The sequence below is a fragment of the Triticum dicoccoides genome, chromosome 5A (genome assembly GCF_002162155.2).
Source record: "Triticum dicoccoides isolate Atlit2015 ecotype Zavitan chromosome 5A, WEW_v2.0, whole genome shotgun sequence".
Taxonomy (NCBI): Eukaryota; Viridiplantae; Streptophyta; class Magnoliopsida; order Poales; family Poaceae; genus Triticum; species Triticum dicoccoides.
Window position 1 is genome coordinate 286,852,850 of NC_041388.1, and position 23,917 is coordinate 286,876,766.

General features: G+C 42.9%; 1 protein-coding gene across 1 annotated transcript; it reads right to left on the minus strand.

Moving 5' to 3' along the window:
* Positions 1-542: 542 nt before the first annotated feature.
* LOC119301064 (preprotein translocase subunit SECY, chloroplastic-like) lies at positions 543-12,575 on the minus strand. The gene is made up of 8 exons (XM_037577964.1): positions 12,318-12,575; positions 12,048-12,223; positions 6,841-7,226; positions 5,853-6,152; positions 5,677-5,766; positions 1,991-2,114; positions 1,712-1,875; positions 543-1,082 (listed from the first exon to the last, which is right to left on the minus strand). The coding sequence occupies exons 1-8, from the start codon at positions 12,491-12,493 to the stop codon at positions 852-854; spliced, it is 1,647 nt and encodes a 548-aa protein (XP_037433861.1). The 5' UTR covers positions 12,494-12,575; the 3' UTR covers positions 543-851.
* Between the last annotated feature and the right edge of the window lie 11,342 nt (positions 12,576-23,917).

Consider the following 23,917-nt stretch of genomic DNA (forward strand, 5'->3'; position numbering starts at 1 on the left):
ATGGACCACGTATGGAGCATAATGAGAGATTCTAGTATGGACTATATACTATGTCTATATACATCCATATATAGTTTATATTGGAATCTCTGCAAACTTATACTTCCTCCGTCTGGAAATACTTGTCATCAAAATAGATAAAAGAGGATGTATCTAGATGTATTTTAGTTCTAGATACATCTCTTTTTATTCATTTTGATAACAAGTACTCTCGGGCAGAGGGAGTATTTAGGAACAGAAGGAGTATGTTACAGACAAGACGAGTCTTACTGAATGTGAGGTAACTCCACAAATACGACGACGAGTGAAAAAAAACATCAAGATAAAAAAATTCAAATAATAGAAAGAGAGCTATCCACATAAACAAGGTGAGAACAGAATATGCGCATATGTGTAAACTGGCATGCCAGTTAATATGGAGTTACAATAGTGTAGCATATATATGCATGAAAAGAGAAATAATTGAGTTGGCTTGAAGAACATTATATTATCATGCGTCAAAAACATTATATTATCTCTGTTTCTCGGTCTCTCTAGGGACATGTTGAACACTCTCCAATACTTTAGTTCTAAAATTTAAGAAGCAATATACATAAAGTTTAAAATCCCTTCTCCAGGGTACAGAGATCACATCAGATCACTCCACAACAGAAATATCCATGAGCTGTAAAGCTTCCACAGCTATAGAGTATCTTTTACATACTGATGCTTTCCGAACTCTGATCCTCTAGAAAAGATCTAACTGATATACACAGAAGAGAAAAAAAGGAAAAGAATAATGAAATAGTACTACCAAATGACACAACAATCATTTATACGAGATTATATTTAAGTACATGTTCGGAAGATAATCATTTGTCAGAACTTTTGACATCATAGAACTCGATGTCCTTATATTTCTGAGAAATTATTTCTGTCTGAACTTTCCGAGCCGTGTCGGTTGCACATCCAACAAGGATAAGCACTGATGTACCAGCGAATCCCCGAAATGCTGTCAAGTGAGAGATTTGTTCAACCACAGATGGTCCAGCAGCTAGTACAGCGAGAAAGGCAGATCCTAGGACAGAGATACGACTAAGAACCTGCAATTAGATAAAATTATTTTTTGTGTGAGATATTGCTGAGATACCGTGGACAAAATTAGATGTGCTTCAGTTCTGTTGATTGCGTTTCTTATTGGATGTGGTACTTCTAAGTCTATTTTGTCCAAAATTGATGTATGGCTGAAGTGCAACATGCTTTCTCACATGTATACATGACTAGTTATCTGAAATAAGGGACCTAGACATTTCAACATCAAATAGAAGTACTTGTGGCAAAATAACAGGGAACATTTCAGTTTTTGAAAAAAAAAGGGAACATTTCAGGCTTAAGGTCACCTTTGATCTCCAAACTAAAAGTGGTATGATTTCCTACTGAAAGTGAGAAATATTGTCCAGTTGTCTGAAAACGCACAACTGCGTCATACAAATTAGTATCACATATGCAGTGGAATAGTAGATTTATGAAGAATCTAATAAAAGGAAAAAATTGCCAATTGTAAAGGTGTAGCATTTATCGTCCTACGCTATGTTCTGCATCAGTAGATTATACACAGTGACCATACCACTAGCAAGGACTAGCATTTGACCGGCCAATTATGAATAGGACATGGAACTTTTGTTGGTTAGTCTGAATTTCGTCCCTTTCTGGTGGAAGAGAAAGAACTCACTGTTTTAATAAAGGCAGCTGTATTTTTTCCTGGCCGCACAAGCGGTATTGACGCACCTGTTCGCTTCAATTGCTCACTAAGATCATCAGGATCCAATTGAAGGAAAGTGTAATAGTAATTGAAAAAGGCTATAAGCAATACATTAGTTGGAAGATAAAAAGAACCTGCAGCAGAGAGTTAACAGAATGAGATCATTGTAAACAACAGGTGCTTTATGGCATCTTGGTTCTCCTGAGAATAAATAACAATCTTTGAATAAACTAGAAATATTCAGTTTACCTCCTGGAGTTAGGGCTATGGCAGCCTTTTTAAGAAAATCTAAGCCAGTGAAACGTGCCAAAGTAGCAGGTAAAGCCAATGAAGATGTAGAGAATATGATAGGCATGACACCAGAACTATTGACCTGCTCGTAATGGATTGAAAGGTAGGTTACAAAATAAGTTAAAAATAGGAACACTGTGAGGCTGAAAGACAGAACAATGTTGGCACAATTGTGAGTATTAGCAATTTGATCTTATTCATTTGCGAAAGAACAGAATACATTTTTGGCAGTTCAAGATGCTCCAAATCTTTATCGGTTCATATAAATGAATAAATGAGTGGATTCCTCACGCCATGTTTCATGCATGTGAGATCTAGAGAACTGAGCGCTAGTGATTGTCTGCTGCTCCAAGCCAGCCAAGTACGACTACCCACAGGAGTGAATATTGCAACCAAGTTTCTTGCTGCTTCTTTGGTTAAAACCCAGGGGTACCTCCTCCTCTGGTGTTCTTTTTTACTCTTATGTGTGTGACATCTAGAAAATGATTTGAGATTTTTAACTTGTTCTCTCAGATAACATAAAACTCTTGTAGAAAAAATTAACACTAAGCAGCTAAAAAATATTGAAATTCTAACCTAGACTTTAAGAGAAAGTATGTGTATGAAACTGGAACTTCCCCTTTATGGATCTGCCCCTCTTATTGCATAATTTTGACTTCTTACCCAAAAAGCGTTGATCTTACCTAGAAGACCAAAATGGTCTTACCTCTGCCTTACTATCCCTCCCCCGCCAACACACACGCACACATTGGACTATAGTGATAAAGCCTCGTTCGTCGCTGCACCTGTCGGGCCATCACGCAAACCTCGATGTACCTCAGCAGAGGCCCCCGCAGACCTTGGCAACAGCTTGACAAGAGCCGCAGTGGGGAAAGTGGAAGGGGATTGAATCAATCACAATGTTCTGATGGAAAAGAAGATTCAATCATTTAGTTCCCTCAATAGGTTCCATTACTGGGTTGATTTGTTTGATTCATGGTGAAAAGAACCAAAAAAATAGCAACCACACACACCACCATCGCTGGACTCCACGCCATGCCTACATGAGGACAAGGAAGAGATGGTGTGGTCAGGGACTGAAGGAAGTATCCCCAAGCCTGGGAGCACCTAATATGTTCTTCTCGGGAAGGAGACAAGGGCGATGTCTCACATGGTCACTGGTGATGTGTCTGAAGAGTAAAGGATCAGCTTTGTAAAAGGGAACAAGGGGAAAATAAGGAGAAAACAAAGAGGAGGGATCAAAAGGAGGGGCTAAGCAGTACGTTTCCAGCATTCAACCAGTGAAATGGCACAAAGGAGAGAAGCCCAATGTTCTGGTGGCATAAACAACATTATGCAATACAAAATGGGATGTAAATAGAGGCAAACCACTGCTGGCAAACAAAAAAATTAACAAAGATTTGGAGGTAATGCTACACACTACAACATGATTGAGAATAATACATACTGAATCTTCCGTACCCAGGGGCAGATCCAGTGCCTAGGAAGGTCAGGAGTCTGTATGACTCCAAGGACCTCAGGGCATTGCTTTGCCAGAGTACAGTGAATTATGTTCTTTACTCTTTTTGAAGAATACACAGGACATCTGTGAGCTTTTCATTCAAAGGAAGAAATGGTGCAATTTGCACAAGGCAGTGGAGGAAGAAAACAGCACCGGTGTCACACGTTCATGTTTGGAGGGCAGTTGGGCTGACTGCACCCCACTGGCACATTCAGATTAAGCGACCACTTTGAACTGGTTTGGCTCAGGAGCAAGGCCAGTTGCCCAGACTGAAATGCTGAGACAAGTGGAATGAAAACCCTAAGTGGTCTTGTGAGTGAGAGGTGGCAAGACATCAAGGTTTTATGAGGGTGATCGAGAGCGAGCAGTAGGCAGCTGCAGTTGTGAAGAGCCAGGAGGCTAAGGGCCAGTTCTTTTCAGATTCCCCAGCTGATTATGTCGGGTTGTGCCTCTATGATGTTGTATGGGTCATGCCTTCTTTGGCGTTTGTATCTTCTGCTTTCTTATTAAAAGGGCAGCCCGGTCCACGCAGCTCCCGCTTGCGCGGCATCAGGGAAGGGTCTGACCACTTTGGCTCTTTTGTACGCAGCCTTTCCCTGCATTTCTGCAACAGCTTTACCACTGCGCCAAGGCTAGCATTTCCTATTTGGCGCCACAGGCGCCAGTTAATGTGCATTTTCGTTAACTGGCGCCTGTGGCATCCGTAAATGGGCCGGCCCATCTAGGCGCGGGTTGACATTTTCTTTTTTGTAAATTCTATGAACTTTTTTGAATATCTATGAACTTTTTTAAAAAAAATAACAGTTTTGTTTCAGATTGATGAAATTTTTTGAATATCGATGAGCTTTTTTGAAATTTGATGAACATCCTTTTGAAAATGGATGAACTTTTTATTTATTTATGATTTTTTTTTTCAGTTCAATGATCTTTTTCTAAAAATACATGTACTTTTTTTGAATTTCTATGAACTTTTTCCAAATTTTAATGAACTTTTTTAAAAATTAATGAACTGTTGCTAAATTGGATGAACTTTTTTTTCAATTTGAATGAACTTTTTTTCAAATTGATGAACTTTTTTCAAAATTGATGAACCTTTTTTAAAGATATGAATCAAATGGATGAAACTTTTTCTTTAAATCTGTAAACCTATTTTGATTTCATACTTTTATTTTCGTAACAAAAAGTTAAAAAAAACTGAGGCAGCACGCTAGTGGGCCGGCCCATGCTAGCAGCGCTGCAGGCGCCAGATCATTAACGGGCGCCTGCAGCGCTGTATAGGAGCTCCCGCCAAGGCTCCCATTCTTCTCCTTTCTCAATGCATATTAAAAAAAAAGAACTGGGCTTTGGCCCATCGATTCCCCAGTCAGCTGCTCCCAGTTCATGTGTATGGCGAGAAGTGAGGCAACCCCAGCTTCCCGAGATTCTGAGCCAAAAATTGAAAGAGCATATTTGATTGTCCCTATCCGCAGGTGGAATTACAGAGAAATCGGCCCTAGCCATCTCCATCTCCCCTTCCCCCTCGGTAAAAACTGCCGCTTGCGCTCCCTCCTCGCCCGGTCCCGCATGGAGCAGACGCCACCCGAGCCTCCCACCCCAGCATTCTCCTGCCAGAGCACTCCGACACCAAGTCCACCACTCTCACTGCCATCATCTTCACGTTGGTGGCGCCGGTGGTGGTCGGCGCTGCTGCTGAGTTGGGGAACATGCTTTGCCGGCCTCGCCGGGGACTCGACTAGTATCTACAGTACCGCGCATGCTCCCGCGCATGGAGTTCTTCCTCCGCTGCTGTCCTCGACTCAAGTGTCCTTATGCTGAAAAATGTTGTTTTCTGCATATGGGTGAATGCACTGGATTTCTGAACTCTGTAATTATGGTGTTGCTTCTCCCCTTCATGAAAAGATGTGCAAACGCTTGTTTGCACTCCAAAAAACCATGCACATCTCGAGATAGTATGAAGAGATTGAGTTGTTTTCAGTTTAATCAAAATAAGTCTTGAAACAATTGGCTACTCTCTAACTATAACTACTGCCCTGGTTTATTTGTGTTCTGTATGTGTTAACGGATCTCAAAACCTAAAATCGATCCACGCCCAACATGTGGAGAGGCAGAAATTAAAATGAAACCATATGGAAACATTACGAACCTTGAAAGGTAGATATGCAGAACGTTGGGGTCCTCCAGTTCGACTGCCATATCGAGAAGCATAGTTCAGTGGTATTTTTCTCTCAGCTTCCTGAAACCATAGAAATGATCTGAATTAAGCAAATCATACTCGGACAAATTTATATTTATCTTGAAAAGCAAAGTATATTTTCTCACCTGGACATAGACAATCCCAAGAACTAAGAAAAAGAATGACAATATGATTGTGAGAAGTCCAACATAATTGCCTGCTTGAAATCCCTCTGCAACTGTCCTTCCAAATGATGCAGGCAAATACGAAATTATACTTGTAAATATAAGGAGAGATGTTCCATTCCCGAGTTTCAACTCAGATATTGTTTCACCAAGGAAAGTTGTGAACACCGATCCAAGCGTCAATAGAGTCACAGATGTTAGCACCCATGCTGTGCTGAAGTCATTAACATAAGGACGAAGAAAAAGAACTTGCCCGATAGCCTAGCAAAAGGTACAGAAATTAAATTTGAAGCAGATGGGAAGATAAATAGAGCAATCAGAACTTACATTAAAAATAAAATAATACCTTCATAACTAATACTGTGCAAACTCGTACAAGAATGAAATGTACACACAGCAGTATATCATTCTCCAAAAAATGTCTGACAACAGAAGCGTCAGAGGGACTCAACTGAATAATACTAGGATTGGTTTTCATTGTTTATGACCGCAAAGCACATGATTTGGCATCAGGAATAAGTTCGTTGTATTTTAAGTTTCTTTGCCATGTCAAAGATAAGTCATCGGTGTACATAAGTATAAGTTACAAAAACGGAAGTGTCATATTACCTTGATATTGCAAGTTATGTGGTCAAATTGTGTGGCATGTTTGACATAATTCTAACTGTTTAACATGGTATGCTGTTAAGTAGATAGTCAGTTAATATAGCATGTGATCGCTGATCGCACAACATTACAAAGCTTTTCATCTGTCCCGACAAAAGTAAGTCATACACACAAGGTATCCCCTTTGGTACCATGGAAACCCTGAGGTACCGACGCTTCAGAACCGATTATTGTCATAAAAAAATTCCAACAGCTGCTCTTGTAGTTTTAAGTAGTCAAAAAATTATCTTGACAAAAAAAGATATCCAAGAGCTGCTCAAATATTTCCAAGACTCTAACCTACCTGGGCAATTGCAAAACCAACAGATGCATATCTTGTGTACTGAAGAATCTTTTTTCTACCTGCCTCCCCTTCTTTTTTCTGAAGCTCTTGCAATTTTGGGTAAAGCTGAGTAAGGAGCTGAAACACAATCTGTGCATTGATGAACGGAACAATGCCGAGGGAGCATATACCAAGCCGGCCAATACCTCCACCAGAAAAAGAATCTAAAGTGCCCAGCAAACTGTTCTGGTCAAGATTACCAGCAAAAGCTGCTTGGTTCACTCCACCCAAAGGTATATACACACCAAGTCGAGACAATGCCAAAAACCCAAGGAGCTTCAGAAACTTCCCGGGCAGAGGGCCCTTGAAGAAGTCACCAAAGTCAATAGTACTGTCCTCCATTGCAGCTGCTCCAATCAGATTAAAATACATTATATAGGTATAACTGGATAAACTGAAGTGGACTCAAGCTGCAAATATATGAACAACAAAGCCACCAGTCATACCTGTTTAATACATAAATAGTAGCAGTCGACTCGGCACTATATCAACTGAATTTTGACAGTAACTACATATCATGTATACGTTTGGGCTAAAGTGGGGTTGAAATTTTAGACTGGTTGAAGAAATTTCTCATTAAGATCCCACAACCAAAATTTTGACAAAATGTGGATGAGTAATCAAGAGGCAGATTTTTTTTATGGGTAGCCCATTAGGTTTATCAGTTACAAGCATATTACTTCCTTTTCCTGAGGAACCGGCAGGACGCTGCCTTTTAATTAAGGAGAAGAATATTTACATGTTGGGACATGTTTTGAGAAGGCCGCAAAGCGAGCTGTGAGTGAAGCAAGGGGTCGGACGTATGAGGACCTCTACCAGCGGTTAGACACAAAGGAAGGCGGAAGGGACATCTATAAGATGGCCAAGATCCGAGAGAGGAAGAAGAGGGATGTTGACCAAGTCAAATGCATCGAGGACGGAGCAGACCAGCTCCTAGTGAAGGACGAGGAGATTAAGCATAGATGGCGGGAGTACTTCGACAAGCTGTTCAACAGGGAGAATGAGAGCTCTATCATTGAACTGGACGACTCCTTTGATGATACCAGCAGGCGTTTTGTGCGACGAATCCAAGAGTCTGAGGTCAAGGAGGCCTTAAAAAGGATGAAAGGAGGCAAAACAATGGGCCCTGATTGTATCCTCATTGAGGTGTGGAGAGGCCTCGGAGACATAGCTATAGTATGGCTAACTAAGTTTTTTAACCTGATTTTTTGGGCAAACAAGATGCCAGAAGAATGGAGAGGGTCTATTAGTACCAATCTTCAAGAACAAGGGGGGTGTTCAGAGTTGTACTAATTACCGTGGAATTAAGCTGATGAGCCATACAATGAAGCTATGGGAGAGAGTCATTGAGCACCGCTTAAGAAGAATGACAAGCGTGACCAAAAATCAGTTTGGTTTCATGCTTGGGAGGTCGACCATGGAAGCCATTTTCTTAGTACGACAACTCATGGAGAGATCTAATGATCAAAGGAAGGGTCTGCATATGGTGTTCATTGACTTGGAGAAGGCCTACGATAAGATACTGTGGAATGTCATGTCGTGGGCCTTGGAGAAAACAAAAGGTCCCAAAGTATACCCTCATCAAGGACATGTATGATAATGTTGTGACAAGTGTTCGAACAAGTGATGGCGACAGTGATGACTTCCCGATTAAATTAGGACTGCACCTGGGGTCAACTTTGAGCCCTTATCTTTTTGTTTTGATGATGGATGAGATTACAAGGGATATACAAGGAGATATCCCGTGGTGTATGCTCTTTGCGGATGATGTGGTGCTAGTCGATGATAGTCGGACGGGGGTTAATAGGAAGTTAGAGCTATGGAGACAAACATTGGAATCGAAAGGTTTTAGACTAATAGAACTAAAACCGAGTACATGAGGTGCGGTTTCAGTACTACTAGGCACGAGGAGAAGGTTAGCCCTGATGGGCAGGTGGTGCCTCAGAAGGACACCTTTCGATCTTTGGGGTCAATGCTGCAGAAGGATGGGGATATCGATGATGATGTGAACCATCGAATCGAAGCCGGATGGATGAAGTGGCGCCAAGCTTCTGGCATTCTCTGTGACAAGAGAGTGCCACAAAAGCTAAAAGGCAAGTTCTATAGGACGGCGGTTAGACCCGCAATGTTGTATGGTGCTAAGTGTTGGTCCACTAAAAGGCGACATGTTCAACAGTTAGTTGTGACAGAGATGCGCATGTTGAGATGGATGTGTGGCCACACAAGGACCGAGTCCGGAATGATGATATACGAGATAGAGTTGGGGGTAGCACTGATTGAAGAGAAGCTTGTCCAACATCGTTTGGGATGGTTTGGGCATATTCAGTGCATGCCTCCAGAAGCGCCAATGCATAGCGGACGGCTAAAGCGTGCTGATAATGTCAAGAGAAGTCGGGGTAGACCGAACTTGACAGGGGAGGAGTTCGTAAAGAGAGATCTGAAGGACAGGAGTATCACCAAAGAACTAGCCATGGACAGAGGTGCGTGGAAGCTTGCTATTCATGTGCCAGAACCATGAATTGGTTGTGAGATCTTATGGGTTTCACCTCTAGCCTACCCCAACTTGTTTGGGACTAAAGGCTTTGTTGTTGTTGCTGGACATGTTTTGAGAAGGGGAGAAGCACCAAAAACCCCGAACAACGAGGGATGCTCAAACCGTTGGTCGCTAAGAATATTAATGGATTTTTGCGTTAGGTACGATCGATATCAAACGTATTAAGTTTGCTATTCTAGCTTTAATCCTAAGACCCTAGGGGCGGACCATATACCCCAATTCCGACCTATCGCTCTTATCAATGTGCTCTTCAAACTGGTTGTCAAAGTATGCGATGCGATTGGGTTTGTTAGCGGCTAAAATTGTCGACCGTGCACAAATGGCTTTTATTAAAGGACATTTTATCCTTGAGGGGGTGTTATGTCTTAATGAAATTGTTCACGAGCATAAGCGTAAGAAACTCCCTGATGTTCTTCTAAAACTTGACTTTGAAAAGGCGCATGACCGAATTAGTTGGTCTTTTCTTTGACAAGTTCTGCAACGGAAAGGGTTCCAAGCAGGTTTTATTCACAGGATTATGCAACTTGTCTTGGGAGGACATACTGCAATTTGCATCAATGGGGAGCTTGGCCCATTTTTTCGCAATAAGAGAGGCATGCGTCAAGGGGATCCCATCTCTCCCCTTCTATTTGATATAGTCACGGATTCGCTTTCTTCCATGCTAACCAAAGACAAAGAGGCTAGTCACCTCAAAGGGGTGGCATCCCACCTCATTCCAGGAGGAGTGACCCATCTCCAATATGCTTACAACACGATGCTTCTCTTTGAGCCCGATGTACGAAGTTTGGCCACCATCAAGATCCTTTTAATTTGCTTTGAAGCTATGTCAGGGGTGCAAATTAAACTTTGCCGTGAAGTATGCACGGTAGGTGTGGATGAGGCTAAGAGTGTGTGTGAATTGCCAATCTTCTTAACTGCCACAAATCGGATTTTCCCATCTCTTACCTTGGCCTCCCATGCTCGAATAGACAGGTGTGGGTGTCGGATTGGGATCCAAGGATTAGTAAAGTTAATTACAAGAGTTGACCCTTGGCAATGGAAACTCATGTCTTCAGGCGCGAGAATCACTCTTACCAATGCATGTTTGTTTGCTAACCTGACCTTCGCGATTGGCCTCTTCTTGCTGGGGGTGGTGTCCATGCGCAGTTCGACAAAGGTTAGAGCCAAATTCTTCCGGGAAGCGGACGTGGCCAAGCGCAAATACCATATGGTCCGACGGGCGGACATTTGCAAACCTAAAGACCAGGGAGGCCTAGGTATTACTAATTTCAAGAAAATGAACCTTGCGTTGATTAGTAAGAGGATTTGGAAAATTGTTCAGAACGATGACAACCTGTGGGCTCGTGTCCTCAAAGCTAAGTACTTCTCGGATTCTTCGCTCTTTGCTACTAAGACCAAGGGCTCCGAATTTTGGAATCGGGATCCAAAAATGCAAAGAGATATTCAATTTGGGTGCTCACTTCGAGGTCGGGAACAAGGACACCAAATTCTGGCTTTCAAAATGAACTGATGACAAACCTCACTATGCTATTTATCCTAACCTATTTGTCATTGCGTCGGACCCCGAGATCTTAGTTAGCAATCTGTTTGTCGCTGGCCAAATTAATCTGGCTTTTATGCGTAACCTCAAAGATTCTGAGCTTGCCTCATGGGAAGCTTTACAAATTCAGCGCTAATACTAATTTAACCACCGAAAAGGATTCAGTAAGTTGGGATCTTGAGGTGTCTTGCGAATTTTCAGTAAAATCTTTATACGCCAAACTTAACCAAGGTCCTAAGGTGAGATGCGCTAAGGCTCTCTGGGCAGAGAGAGTTCCGCTCAAAGTCCGTATTTCCCTTTGGCAGGCTGTGTTAAATCATCTGCCATCTGCAATTAACCTTCAGAAATAGAGAAGTCCAGGCAACGGCTGCTGTGCCCTTTGCGACAGCCCGGAAGACGCCGACCACATTCTTTTCCGCTGTGCCCCTAATATATCCTTATGGAGCTGTGTCAGGGACAGCTTTGGCGCTAACTGGGCACCGAATTTCATGGTTGAACAGCTTGCTCTGCTGTGCACCACGAGAGGCCAGCAAAATAGATTAGCCTAGCGCTTGTTTGCGGCCTTAGCTTGGGCGCTGTGGGCCACTTGCAACAAAATTGCTATTGAAGGAAAATTTCCAAGTCATCCAGCTAATTTTATTTTCAAATGGTCTCTTTTCTTTCAGCAGTGGTGCCCTCCAGGGAAGAGGAAGGTCAGTGACGCAGCCAGCCCGGTGCTTCGCACGCCATCAACAGAAACAACATCCTGTGAAGCCATCAAGCGCTGCCTAGCACCTTTATATCTGTGTATGGCTATGTCTTTTGAGTGGTTCTGTAATGCTTACTCTTAAGCTCTGATTTTGGCACTTTTATTCTCCTTTCAGTTGTAAGACTTTGTAAGACTAAGTGGCCTATGTTGGCTTTATTAATTAAGTCGGGCGCTCCTTGGGCCTTTCATCTAAAAAAACATTACTTCACCTAAAGTAATGAAGCATTTGTGCAAGGTGGCGTCCTTCTAAAGCGCTGACAAAATAATCATGGACTATACTTTCTCAAAAATAATAGAGGGAGAAGGGATTAGCTTCGAATAACAACCTGCTGCTCCTCGGCCATAGGATGACTTCTCTTTCCTGGATCCACTGGAGCTCCCGAACACTGGAGACAGGACACCGAAAAGTGTCGAGAAGGGAGACTGATAATCAGAACTGGACGGGTCCTCCCCGTAGAGCCCTAGAGGATCAAAGGCCGGGCCACCCGTTTCCAACGTGCATCTACACGAATACAACAGGGGATAACCCAGTCAAATTTAAACAGCGCATGCCCCCTGATTGTATTCTGCTCCCAGGAGAGGCGCTAATTTGCTACCTGGGGGAGAAGGCGAAGGCGGCTCTTCCTCTCCTTCTTGCCGTTGCCGTGCGGCGGCCCGGGAAGTGGAAGGAGGAGGCTGCTCTGGTGAGGTAGCGTAGGCGCAGGGGAGTGGAGGTGGGAGGAGGGCGCGCGCGGACCGGAAGGCAGCATTGCTGTGGTGTCGCCGTGGCCATGGTGCCGCGGAGACGATGGCGGAGGAAGGAGACGAGTGGATGGTGGGTTTTTTTAGGTGATAAAGCTAGACGAAATGACGATGACGCTGTAGAACAGGCTTCGTCAGCCCGTTCGTTGTTGACTTCGGCCCAGTTATGTCCAGGCCGGGGCGTATCGGCAGAGCAACTAGTTAACGAACACTCCTTCAGCAAAATCATTATGGCTGGTCATAATGAGGAGTAACTTATATTAGTATCATGTATATGACACTAGTCTAAGTTATTGCCTTCATGATGCAAAGTAACATAATAGTAGTATTATAGATGACCTCATTTATTAGTTTCTAGACTCATCTTGTCTTGGAAAGCGCTATGTTACAGTAACATATTATGTTACCACCTCTCATTAATTACTTGCCACATAAGCAGAATTTTCTCGAAGTGTGCTATGTTATTAGCTAAGTTACTCCCACTATGACTAGCCTTAGCGCATTTCAAGACAGGTTTGCTTATATGGCATAGAGTTAATGAGGAGAGAGATGTTTGGAGTAACATATTCAGTTTTGCTAAAGCACATTTAGATGTGCCATAAGTATTGCACATCTAAGTCATATATCATTGATCTTACGTTGAGATTTGTGTGGATATTTTTTTTTTCTCTTTGTGCTTGATTCACTCACTTAGATGTGCAATAACCAGAGCACATCTAGATGTGCCCTAGACACTCCCTAACATATTATAATATGTTACTGTAACATAACACAACCCAAAGCAAAATGAGTCTATGATGTAATAAATGCTATCATCTATGATACTACTAGAAGAACGCCCGTGCGTTGCAACGGGGCCACATTAACTTTAAGAGTTCAATATTACGACATTGGCGACCTTTTTTACCATCAAATCCTCACACACACACAGACACACACTCTCCCTCCGTCTTCCTCACTCTCTATCCCCCTCTCCCTCTCTCTCTAACACACACACATATCCATCTTATTGGGTACGGGACCATAATCCATCTATTTCACACATACACGCTAGTGCATAACAATATGGATTATGTGTATTATATTTGCCACCAGAACTGAGGGAATTAATTTCATGTAAATCGACCAGCCACAGCTCCAAGAATACGCGGACGAGGTGGCTCGGGTCGGCGTCGGCGCCGTCCAGCGCGGGCCACGGGCCCGCTTCCAAGTGCACGTGCAATGCATGTCTTCACAAATATTATAACCAGATGTGAGAAATCACATGCATAGAAAAGACATTCTGATAGCAATCCAAATACCATACTCAATTGAATACCTAATCTGGACAATACTCTTATTTCTATGCGCCAAAAAAAATGGAATAGCAAAGCTAAGTATGCCTACATACGCTCAGATTATATATAAGAATCTTGCGTGAACAATTGCAACAAAGCACTAAGCAGCGATAAATTTAAATAAAAAATCCATTAACTATGCAGGCAACAGGCTTGTTACAACACAGAGAGATAGGAAAATGTCACCTCCAGTAATGTAGCGCAAAGGAGTGGAACGAAGCATGAATGAGCGGTTGTCTGTTCTTCTCCATGTACATGGATCAGCAGTAGAGGCCAAGTATATAAGTACTTGACCGAACTCCACACTCCACTCTTCGTGTACGGAGAGCCATGTCACCTTCTCGCCGCTGCAGCATGGGAGGACGGCTGGTTCATGTGACCCTCCAGCTGGGGGATCCATGGTGGCTGACCGTCGAGCTCGAGACAGAGAAGTTGAGGGCAGTAGTGGCGAGATCCATGCCGGCCAACCGGGCGAAGAGGAGGTCGTCGGGGAGGGACACATCGGCAAGATCCGGTCACCACGCGACCTGAAGAGCAACAGTGATCTCCACAAGCTGTAGGCCGACGGCGTGCTCCATCCCCTGCGATGGGGTGACCATGGCGGTGGCCACAGCTCCTCATGCTCGCCTCGATCTTGGCGACACACCCTGAGTGTAGGAGGCAGCAACGACCTCGACGAAATCATGGCCTCCATCCCGGAACGCAATCATGTCGCTCTAAATAAATGGATTCAATCATGTGACTCTAATTACTTCGGATTGTTATGTGCACACTAAGCGGAGTGCAGTTAGGAAAGAAAATGTTCTCTAATTAAAGTGATTGAGTGATTTAAGGTAAGGTTAATTAATTTAGATTTGATTTTTAGTGATTGTTAGTAAAGTACGATGCGTCTTTAAAATCTTTTATTTGTTTCCTTAAAATATATTATTTGTTTCCTAAAGAAATTTGCAATAATGGAAGATATCGGTTGATTTGGATAAGTTAGTAAATTTAAATCCATGATTGCGTGCACGTTTGGAAAGTGCTGATCTCCACAAGCTGTAGGCCGACGGCGTGCTCCATCCCCTGCGATGAGGTGACCATGGCGGTGGCCACAGCTCCTCATGCTCGCCTCGATCTCGGCGACACACCCTGAGTGTAGGAGGCAGCAACGACCTCGACGAAATCATGGCCTCCATCCCGGAACGCAATCATGTCGCTCTAAATAAATGGATTCAATCATGTGACTCTAATTACTTCGGATTGTTATGTGCACACTAAGCGAGGTGCAGTTAGGAAAGAAAATGTTTCTAATTAAAGTGATTGAGTGATTTAAGGTAAGGTTAATTAATTTAGATTTGATTTTTAGTGATTATTAGTAAAGTATGACGTGTCTTTAAAATCTTTTATTTGTTTCCTTAAAATCTATTATTTGTTTCCTAAAGAAATTTGCAATAATGGAAGGTATCGGTTGATTTGGATAAGTTAGTAAATTTAGATCCGTGATTGCGTGCACGTTTGGAAAGTCCTGATTTGCAAGGAAAGATCTGAGGGGTAAATAAACCGGCGAATAAGAAACCATCATCGAAAAAAATCTACAACGGTTAACCTACGGAAAAAAACCGGACGAAAGTGGTGGGACGAAAAAAAACCTGGAAGCGAGACTACCAACTGCTCCATTAGGAGTAGAGATTTGTATGTTACTTTGCACTATAAAGGTAGTAACAAAGACTAGTGTCATATGCATGACACTAGTCTAAGTTACTCCCCACTATGACTAGCCTAATTAAGGAGTACTCATTGCAAAGAACACTTCATTTTTCCAGGTTGCGACAAGTGGCGTACATGCAGCGCGCCACTTGTCGCAACCTGAGAGTTTTCTTATTTTGGTAGATTCGTTTATTCAAAACGTTTTTTCTTTTAAACCGTGTGTCCAAATCTCGAACCGTTTTCATTATTGGATTTTCTCGCGTCGAGATCTTCAAAAAAAATACGGAGGGACCTCGCAACGATCAGCGCCACTTGGCGCGCTCTCAGTCATTCGTCACGTGTCACGCTCTGGACGCTCTCTTGGATTTTTTTTATTATTATTATTTTTCCGCACGCATTTTCGGCTTTTTAAACAGTTTTTTTGGGTTTTTCGACGTTTTGGTTTTCTCCCGGTTTTTCTTAGCTTTTTGATCAAAAAAAATTTACGTGAAAAAAATGCATTTCCTTTTTTTCTTTCGCGAAAGTCATGGTTTTTTTCCGCGAGAGGCACGATTGTGCTTTAGCGAGAGTCACGACCGTGCCTTTCGAAAACGGAAAAAACACGTTTTTTCTCTTTCACGAGAGTCACGATTTTGCTTCCGCGAGAGTCACGGCCGTGCCTCTCGGAAAAGGGAAAAACAAGACGTGTTTTCTGTTTTTTTCTTTTGTGAGAGTCATGGTTTTGCTTCCACGAGAGGCATGGTTGTGCTTTCACGAGAGTCATGATCGTACCTCTCAGAAAGGGAAAAAATACACGTTTTCTGTTTTTTTTCACGAGAGTCACGGTTTTCCTTTCGCAAGACGCACGGTTGTGCTTTCGCGAGAGTCACGGCCGTGCCTCTTAGAAACGGAAAAAATGTGCTTTCTATTTTTTTCCTTCCACGAAAGTCACGGTTTTGCTTCCACAAAAGGCACGGGCGTGATTTTCGCGAGAGGCAGGGCGTGCCTCTTTCGGAAAGGGAAAAAACCGTGCTCCCGGTTTCGGTTTTTCTGCCCGGTTTTTTTTCATGAAAAAAAAGGTTCGTCAAAACCTATCAACATGGGATCTAGTTTTGAAGATCTCGACGCGAGGAATTTAATAGTGAAAACGGTTCGAGATTTGGACGCACGGTTTAAAAGATAAAACATTTTGAATAAATGGATATACGAAAAAAGGAAAACCACCAGATTGCGACAGGTAGTATGCTGCATGTGCGTCACTTGTTGCTATCTGGGAAAGTTGAGTATTCTTTGCAATGAGTACCTCTTAATTAGTGATTTCGCAACTATTGGCAAAGCTCTTTCAACTCAAAAAAAGAGTTGGCAAGCGTTCCTAATTCTCAAAGAAAAAGTTCGAAATCACTAATTAAGAAGTACTTGTTGTAAAGAACACTCCACTTTTTCAGGGCGCGACAAGTGGCGTGCATGCACCGCGCCACTTGTCGCAACCTGAGAGTTTTCCCTTTTTTTCATAGATCCGTTTATTTAAAATATTTTATCTTTTAAACCGTGCGTTTAAATCTCGAACCGTTTTCATCATTGGATTCCTCGTGTCGAGATATTCAAACCTAGATCCCATGTTGATAAGTTTTGACGAACTTTTTTTTCACAAAAAAATGGACCAAAAAACCGGGCAAAAAAACCGAACCGAGAGCACGTTTTGCTCCCTTTCCGAAAGAGGCACGCCCGTGCCTCTCGCAAAATCGCACCCGTGCCTCTCGTGGAAGGAAAAAAACAGAAAACGCATTTTTTTCGTTTCCGAGAGGCACGGCCGTGACTCTCGTGAAAACATAACCGTGCCTCTCGCGGAAGCAAAACCGTGACTCTCGCGAAAGAAAAAAAACAGAAAACGCGTATTTTTTCCCTTTCCGAGAGGCATGGCCGTGACTCTCGCAAAAGCACAACCGTGCCTCTCGCGGAAGCAAAACCGCGACTCTCGCAAAAGAAAAAGAAAAAAACAGAAAACGCGTTTTGTTTTTCCCTTTCCGAGAGGCACGTCAGTGACTCTCGCGAAAGCACAACCGTGACTCTCGCAAAAGAAAAAAAAATAGAAAACGCGTTTTTTTCGTTTCCAAAAGGCACGGCCGTGCCTCTTGCGAAAAATAACCGTGACTTTCGCGAAAGAAAAAAAAAAGAAAACACGTTTTTTTCATGGGAAAAAATTTCCAAATTTTTTTATCGAAAAGCTAAGGAAGCCCGGGAGAAAACCAAAACATCGAAAAAAACCCCGGAAAAAACCGTTTAAAAAGCCGAAAATGCGCGCGGAAAAAATAAAAAAAGAAATCCGGAGGGAGCGTCCAGAGCGTGACACGTGACGAATGGCTGAGAGCACGCCAAGTGGCGATGATCATTGCGGTGCTCCCGAAGGAGCGCTCATTAACTAGTTGCTTCCGAAAAAGTTGGCAAGCGCTCCTTCGGGAGCCTCCCAACTATCATTTGGGGTGGACTGAGAGCAATTCGACGCGCTTTCAGCCGCTGTCACTGTCGCACTTTGGGCACTTCCTTCAAATTTTTTTTTCGCACACGTGTTCGGCTTTTTAAACGATTTTGTTTCCGGGATTTTTTGAATTTTTGGTTTTTATCGCTATGGACAGGGGTGCGTGGAAGCTTACTATTCATGTGCCAGAGTCATGAGTTGGTTGCGAGATCCTATGGGTTTCACCTCTAGCTTATCCCAACTTGTTTGGGACTAAAGGCTTTGTTGTTGTTATTGTTGTATTTGTCTTCCTTAACTTTTGAAAAAAAACGAAAAAATACATTTTTTTTCTTTCTTTCGCGAGATGCACAGTTTTCCTTTCGCGAGAGGCACGGCCATGCCTCCTGGAAACGAAAAAAAACATGTTTTCAGTTTTTTTTCCTTTCGCCAGAGGCACGGTTTTGCTTCCCCGAGAAGCATGGCAGTGTTTTCTGTTTTTTTTCGCGAGAGGCATGATTTTGCTTTCGCGAGAGGCACGGTTTTGCTTCAGCGAGAGGCACGGTTGTGCTTTCGTGAGAAGCACGGCCGTGCCTCTCGGAAATGAGAAAAAACATGTTTTCTATTTTTTTCCTTCCGCAAGAAGCATGGTTTTGATTTCACGAGAGGCATGGTTGTGCTTTCGTGAGAGGCACGGACGTGCCTATTTCCGAAAGGGAAAAAACATGCTGCCTGTTCGGTTTTTCCATCCAGTTTTTTTGGTTTTTCGTGAAACTTATTTTGTTAAAACATATCAACATGGTAACTAGTTTTGAAGATCTGGACGTAAAGAATTCAATGGTGAAAACGGTTCAAAATTTGGACACACGGTTTAAGAGATACAATGTTTTGAATAAACAAATGTAAAAATAGGAAAAACTCTCTGGTTATGACAAGTGACGCGCATCGCAATATGAGAAGGTAGGAGTGGTCTTTGAAAAGAGTATTTAATTAGTGATTTCGGCATCTCGCTTATACAAAAAATGGTGAAACCACTAAGCGGGTGCAAATATTACTTCCATCTTCTTAACGGCGATAAGTAGCACATCGTATATACTTCCTTCTTTTCTAAATATAAGTCTTTCATGGTTTCAGTATGGACTATATACATATGTATATATATATGTACTTTCTCCGTTTCTAAATATCTTTTTTAGAGATTTCAAATAAACTATCATGTACGAATGTATATAGACATATTTTAGAGTGTACACTGGTACATATCAGTGTTATACAAACGGTATTTAACCCCTTTCCGTAATATAGTTTGGAACCGTCGCCAAGTGAGTGTGGACGATAAGGGTCCTTCCCACACGACTCAGAAACTGTCGGGGATATGAAGCATACAGTATTCCTACTCGTTTGTGCTCGCATTGCCATCACAGTCGGTGTTCTGTGGTGCTACGTTTACAATGCACGGTCCATCATAAATGGTTCACTATTATAGAACATGTATGATAAGCATACAATCACACACATTCGCTTTTCTCAAACCGTATGCGATAACTAATTAAGAAGATTAGCTAATCGTCGTACGAGTGTCGGACATGATTACAAAACGTCAGACCGTCGTAACATCGTCTTACACGACAACTATCACACACGCTATTCTGTGGTGCAACGTTTACGATGCATACTTCATCAAAAACAGTTCATGGTTGCGAATGATGTACAATAAGGCAACTAACACAAACGTTTAGTTTGCCCGCATTGTTTGTGATAATGTCTGACATCGCACACGCTTTGCAAACGACAACTATGTGCATGTTTGCACGCGTTTCCTCTCTGTGAACCGTGTCGGATTATTGTATATTTCGCAAATGTTTGTGTTTTACCAACCGTGTGTGCCGTAATGACCTGGAGGGCATAATTTCACCGTAATTTAATTGCTGCTATTTCAAATTGTACCGTATTTGTATTTGAATTTGAATGTATGATGTAGCTTTATTCATATCTATCAGGTTCAAATGGTCAATGCATTATTTGATTCATAGGTACATATGTTCAAGAATTACATAAGAACCAACTAAAGAATGATGAACCACAATTGTATATTTGTGCTATTAAAGACGGTAAGAAAGAGCCAAAATACATTCTGGTTGCTGAACAAGGTGAAGCGGAATGCCCATATTGTGCCCTCCTCCATGCAGAAGGCACGCACGACTCTAGTCCAACCCAAGAAAATATCCAACCCAAGAGGTGCTAATTGGAGCTAGTTCCCCTAGTGCATTTATTGTCAAGCTAATCCTGTCGTCCAAACACCTCTTTGGATGGAGTTAGTTCAGGATTAGTCATGAGCTAGAAACTAACTCTAACCTCTAGCTAAGTTGAGTATCCAAACAGGGCTGTGTTGTTGTTGTTGTTGTTGTTGTTGTTTTTGTTGTTGTTGTTGTTGCTGCTCTTCTACGTATATCTAGACATCATCAGAACATTAAGGTAACACTCTTCCTTGTTGCTATGTAGTCTAGGATTGCATGTTTAGACATTAAGTACAGTCCATGTTGCTATGTAGCCTCAGATATATTACATATGGCCCTAGTTAACCTAACGATAAATGTGTTACGGATATATTCAGTTAAAAGTTTGATTCACCGATTAGTCCATTATCAGCCCCCCGCTGAAAGCACAAGTGCTCCCTGGGTGATTTTGGTAATTAATGTCAACATATCTCTTGTTGGACTAATAGTTTCAACTAGTATACTTCAAAAAGTTCAACTAAGGCATGTCATGGACAAGCGGATGTGGAACCCCTTCAAGATACCAAGGACAGAAGATTGGCAAAAGCTCAAGACTCTTTATTTTCTATTTTAGTGATCCAAGATCACATTGAGTCCATAGGAAAAGTCTATACTATTAAAAGGGGATGAGGTGTTGCTTAATGGTCTACTTGCTCAAAGTGCTTAGTGATATGCTCCAAATCCCTCAACCAATTTCCAAATTCCAAATATGTCCTAAACCTGAAGTTAAACTCGGCCCCACCGATTTGATTCATCCCGCGCCACCGAGTTCACTTGACATAGCCATAGCTAGAAACCCTAATCAGTCCGGTATCACCGATGGGATCTCGGTCTCAATGAGATGGGCTTGCAAACTCTCTGTTGCCCGTTGCAATTATTTCGGTCTCACCGAGTTTGCCTGACCAACTCTATGTTTGCTTATTACTGAAATCGGTCTCACTGAGTTGAAGTAATCGGTCAAACCGAGATCAAGTTTCACCCTAACCCTAGCACATCGGTCCCACCGAGTTGTGTAGGGGAACGTAGTATTTCAAAAAAATCCTACGATCATGCAAGATCTATCTAGAAGATGCATAGCAACAAGAGGGGAGAGTGTGTACATGTACCCTCGTAGACCGAAAGCGGAAGCGTTTAGTAACGCGGTTGATGTAGTCGATCGTCTTCATGATCCAACCGATCCAAGTACCGAACGTATGGCACCTCCGTGTTTAGCACACGTTCAACATGATGACGTCCCTCGAGCTCTTGATCTAGTTGAGGACGAGGGAGAGTTCCGTCAGCACGACGGTGTGGCGATAGTGATGATGAAGTTACCGGCACAGGGCTTAGTCTAAGCACTACGACGATATGACTGAGGTGGTAAACTATGGAGGGGGCACCGCACACGGCTAAGAGATTGTCTGTTGTACTTTAGGGTGCCCCCTGCCCACATATATAAAGGGGGAGGAGGCCAGCCAGGGGGGGCGTGCCATAGGGGAGTCCAACTAGGATTCCCAATCCTAGTTGGAGTCCCCTTCCTTTTCAAAGAGGGGGAGAGAGGAAAGGAGGAACAGAGGGAGAAGGAAAGAGGGGGGTGTCGGTGTCAAAACCGGCGGATCTTGGGTAGGGGGTCCCGAACTGTGCGTCTGAGGATCGAAGGTAACAGGAGACAGGGCACATGACGTTTACCCAGGTCCGGGCCCTCTTGATGGAGGTAATACACTACTTACTGCTTGATTGACATTGATGAGTATAGGGGTTACAAGAGTTGATCTACCTCAAGATCGTATTGGCTAAACCCTAAATGTTTAGCCTGTATGGTTATGATTGCCTCTACGGACTAAACCCTCCGGTTTATATAGACACCAGAGGGGACTAGGGGTGCACAGAGTCGGGTTACAGAGAAAGGAGTTCATATCCGAACGCCAGGCTTGCCATCCACATAAAGGAGAGTCCCATCTGGACATGGGGGAAGGCCTTTAGTCTTGTATCTTCACGGCCCATTAGTCCGGCCCGTGTCACATAGCCCGGACACCCGAGGACCCCCTAATCCAGGACTCCCTCAGTAGCCCCTGAACCAGGCTTCAATGACGATGTGCCCGGCGCATAGATTGTCTTCGGCATTGCAAGGTGGGTTCCTCCTCCGAATACTCCAAACTAGTTAAACAAAAAGAACTATATTCGGCTCTGTATAATAGTTATAATCCTGAACCATAAGGACAAAATACTTAAATAATAATAAGTCATGTCTACTGACAGCTTTTTCGGCGAGACGTTATGTTCTGGCCTTATTATTATTTCGAACCGTTTTTAGCCTCCTGCTTCACGTTTCGAGGCGTGGTCTTCATTGACACGTCTTGTCAAAGCAGAGATCGTGTCCCCTTATTGCGGGATTCTCATCAATACGAGTTTGGGTAATCCAACCGTGCCATTGATACGTCTCCGTCGTATCTATATTTTTTGATTGTTCCATGCCAATATTCTACAACTTTCATATACTTTTGGCAACTTTTTATACTATTTTTGGGACTAACATATATTGATCCAGTGCCCAGTGCCAGTTCCTGTTTGTTGCATGTTTTTTGTTTTGCATAAAATCCATATCAAACGGAGTCCAAACGGGATAAAAACTGACGGAGATTTTTTTGGAATATATGTGAATTTTGGGAAGTGAAATCAACGTGAGACGATGCTCGAGGGGCCCACGAGGCAGGGGGCGCCCCTGACCCTCATGGACACCCCATAAGGCGGTTGGTGCCCTTCTTTCGTCGCAAGAAAGCCAATATCCGGATAAAAATTGTGTCCAAAATTCAGCCCAATCGGAGTTACGGATCTCCGGAAATATAAGAAACGGTGAAAGGGCAGAATCTGGGAACGCAAAAACAGAGAGAGACAGATCCAATCTCGGAGGGTCTCTCGCCCCTCCCATGCCATGGAGGCCATGGACTAGAGGGGAAACCCTTCTCCCATCTAGGGATAAGGTAAAGGAAGAAGAAGAAGAAGAAGAAGAAGAAGAAGAAGAAGAAGAAGAAGAAGAAGAAGAAGAAGAAGAAGAAGAAGAAGAAGAAGGGGCTCTCCCCCCCTCTCTCCCGGTGGCGCCGAAACACCGCCGGGGCCATCATCATCACCGCAATCTACACCAACAAATTCACCGCCATCATCACCAACTCTTCCCCCCTCTATGCAACGGTGTAACCCCTCTTTTACCCGTTGTAATCTCTAGTTAAACATGGTGCTCAACGCTATATATTATTTCCCAATGACGTATGGCTATCCTATGATGTTTGAGTAGATCCATTTTTTCCTATGGGTTAATTGATGATCGTGATTGGTTTGAGTTGCATGTTTTACTAGTGGTGCTGTCCTATGGTGCTCTCCGTGTCGTGCAAGCGTGAGGGATCCCCGCTGTAGGGTTTGCAATATGTTCATGATTTGCTTATGGTGGGTGGCGTGAGTGATAGAAACATAGACCCGAGTAAGCATGTTGTTTGCGTATGGGAATAAAGAGGACTTGATGCCCTATAATGCTATGGTTGGGTTTTGCCTTAATGATCTTTAGTAGTTGCGGATGCTTGCTAGAGTTCCAATCATAAGTGCATATGATCCAAGAAGAGAAAGTATGTTAGCTTATGCCTCGCCCTCAAATAAAATTGCAATAATGATTACCGGTCTAGTTATCGATTGCCTAGGGACAAATAACTTTCTTGTGTGACAACAAGCTCTCTACTAAAACTAACTTAGTT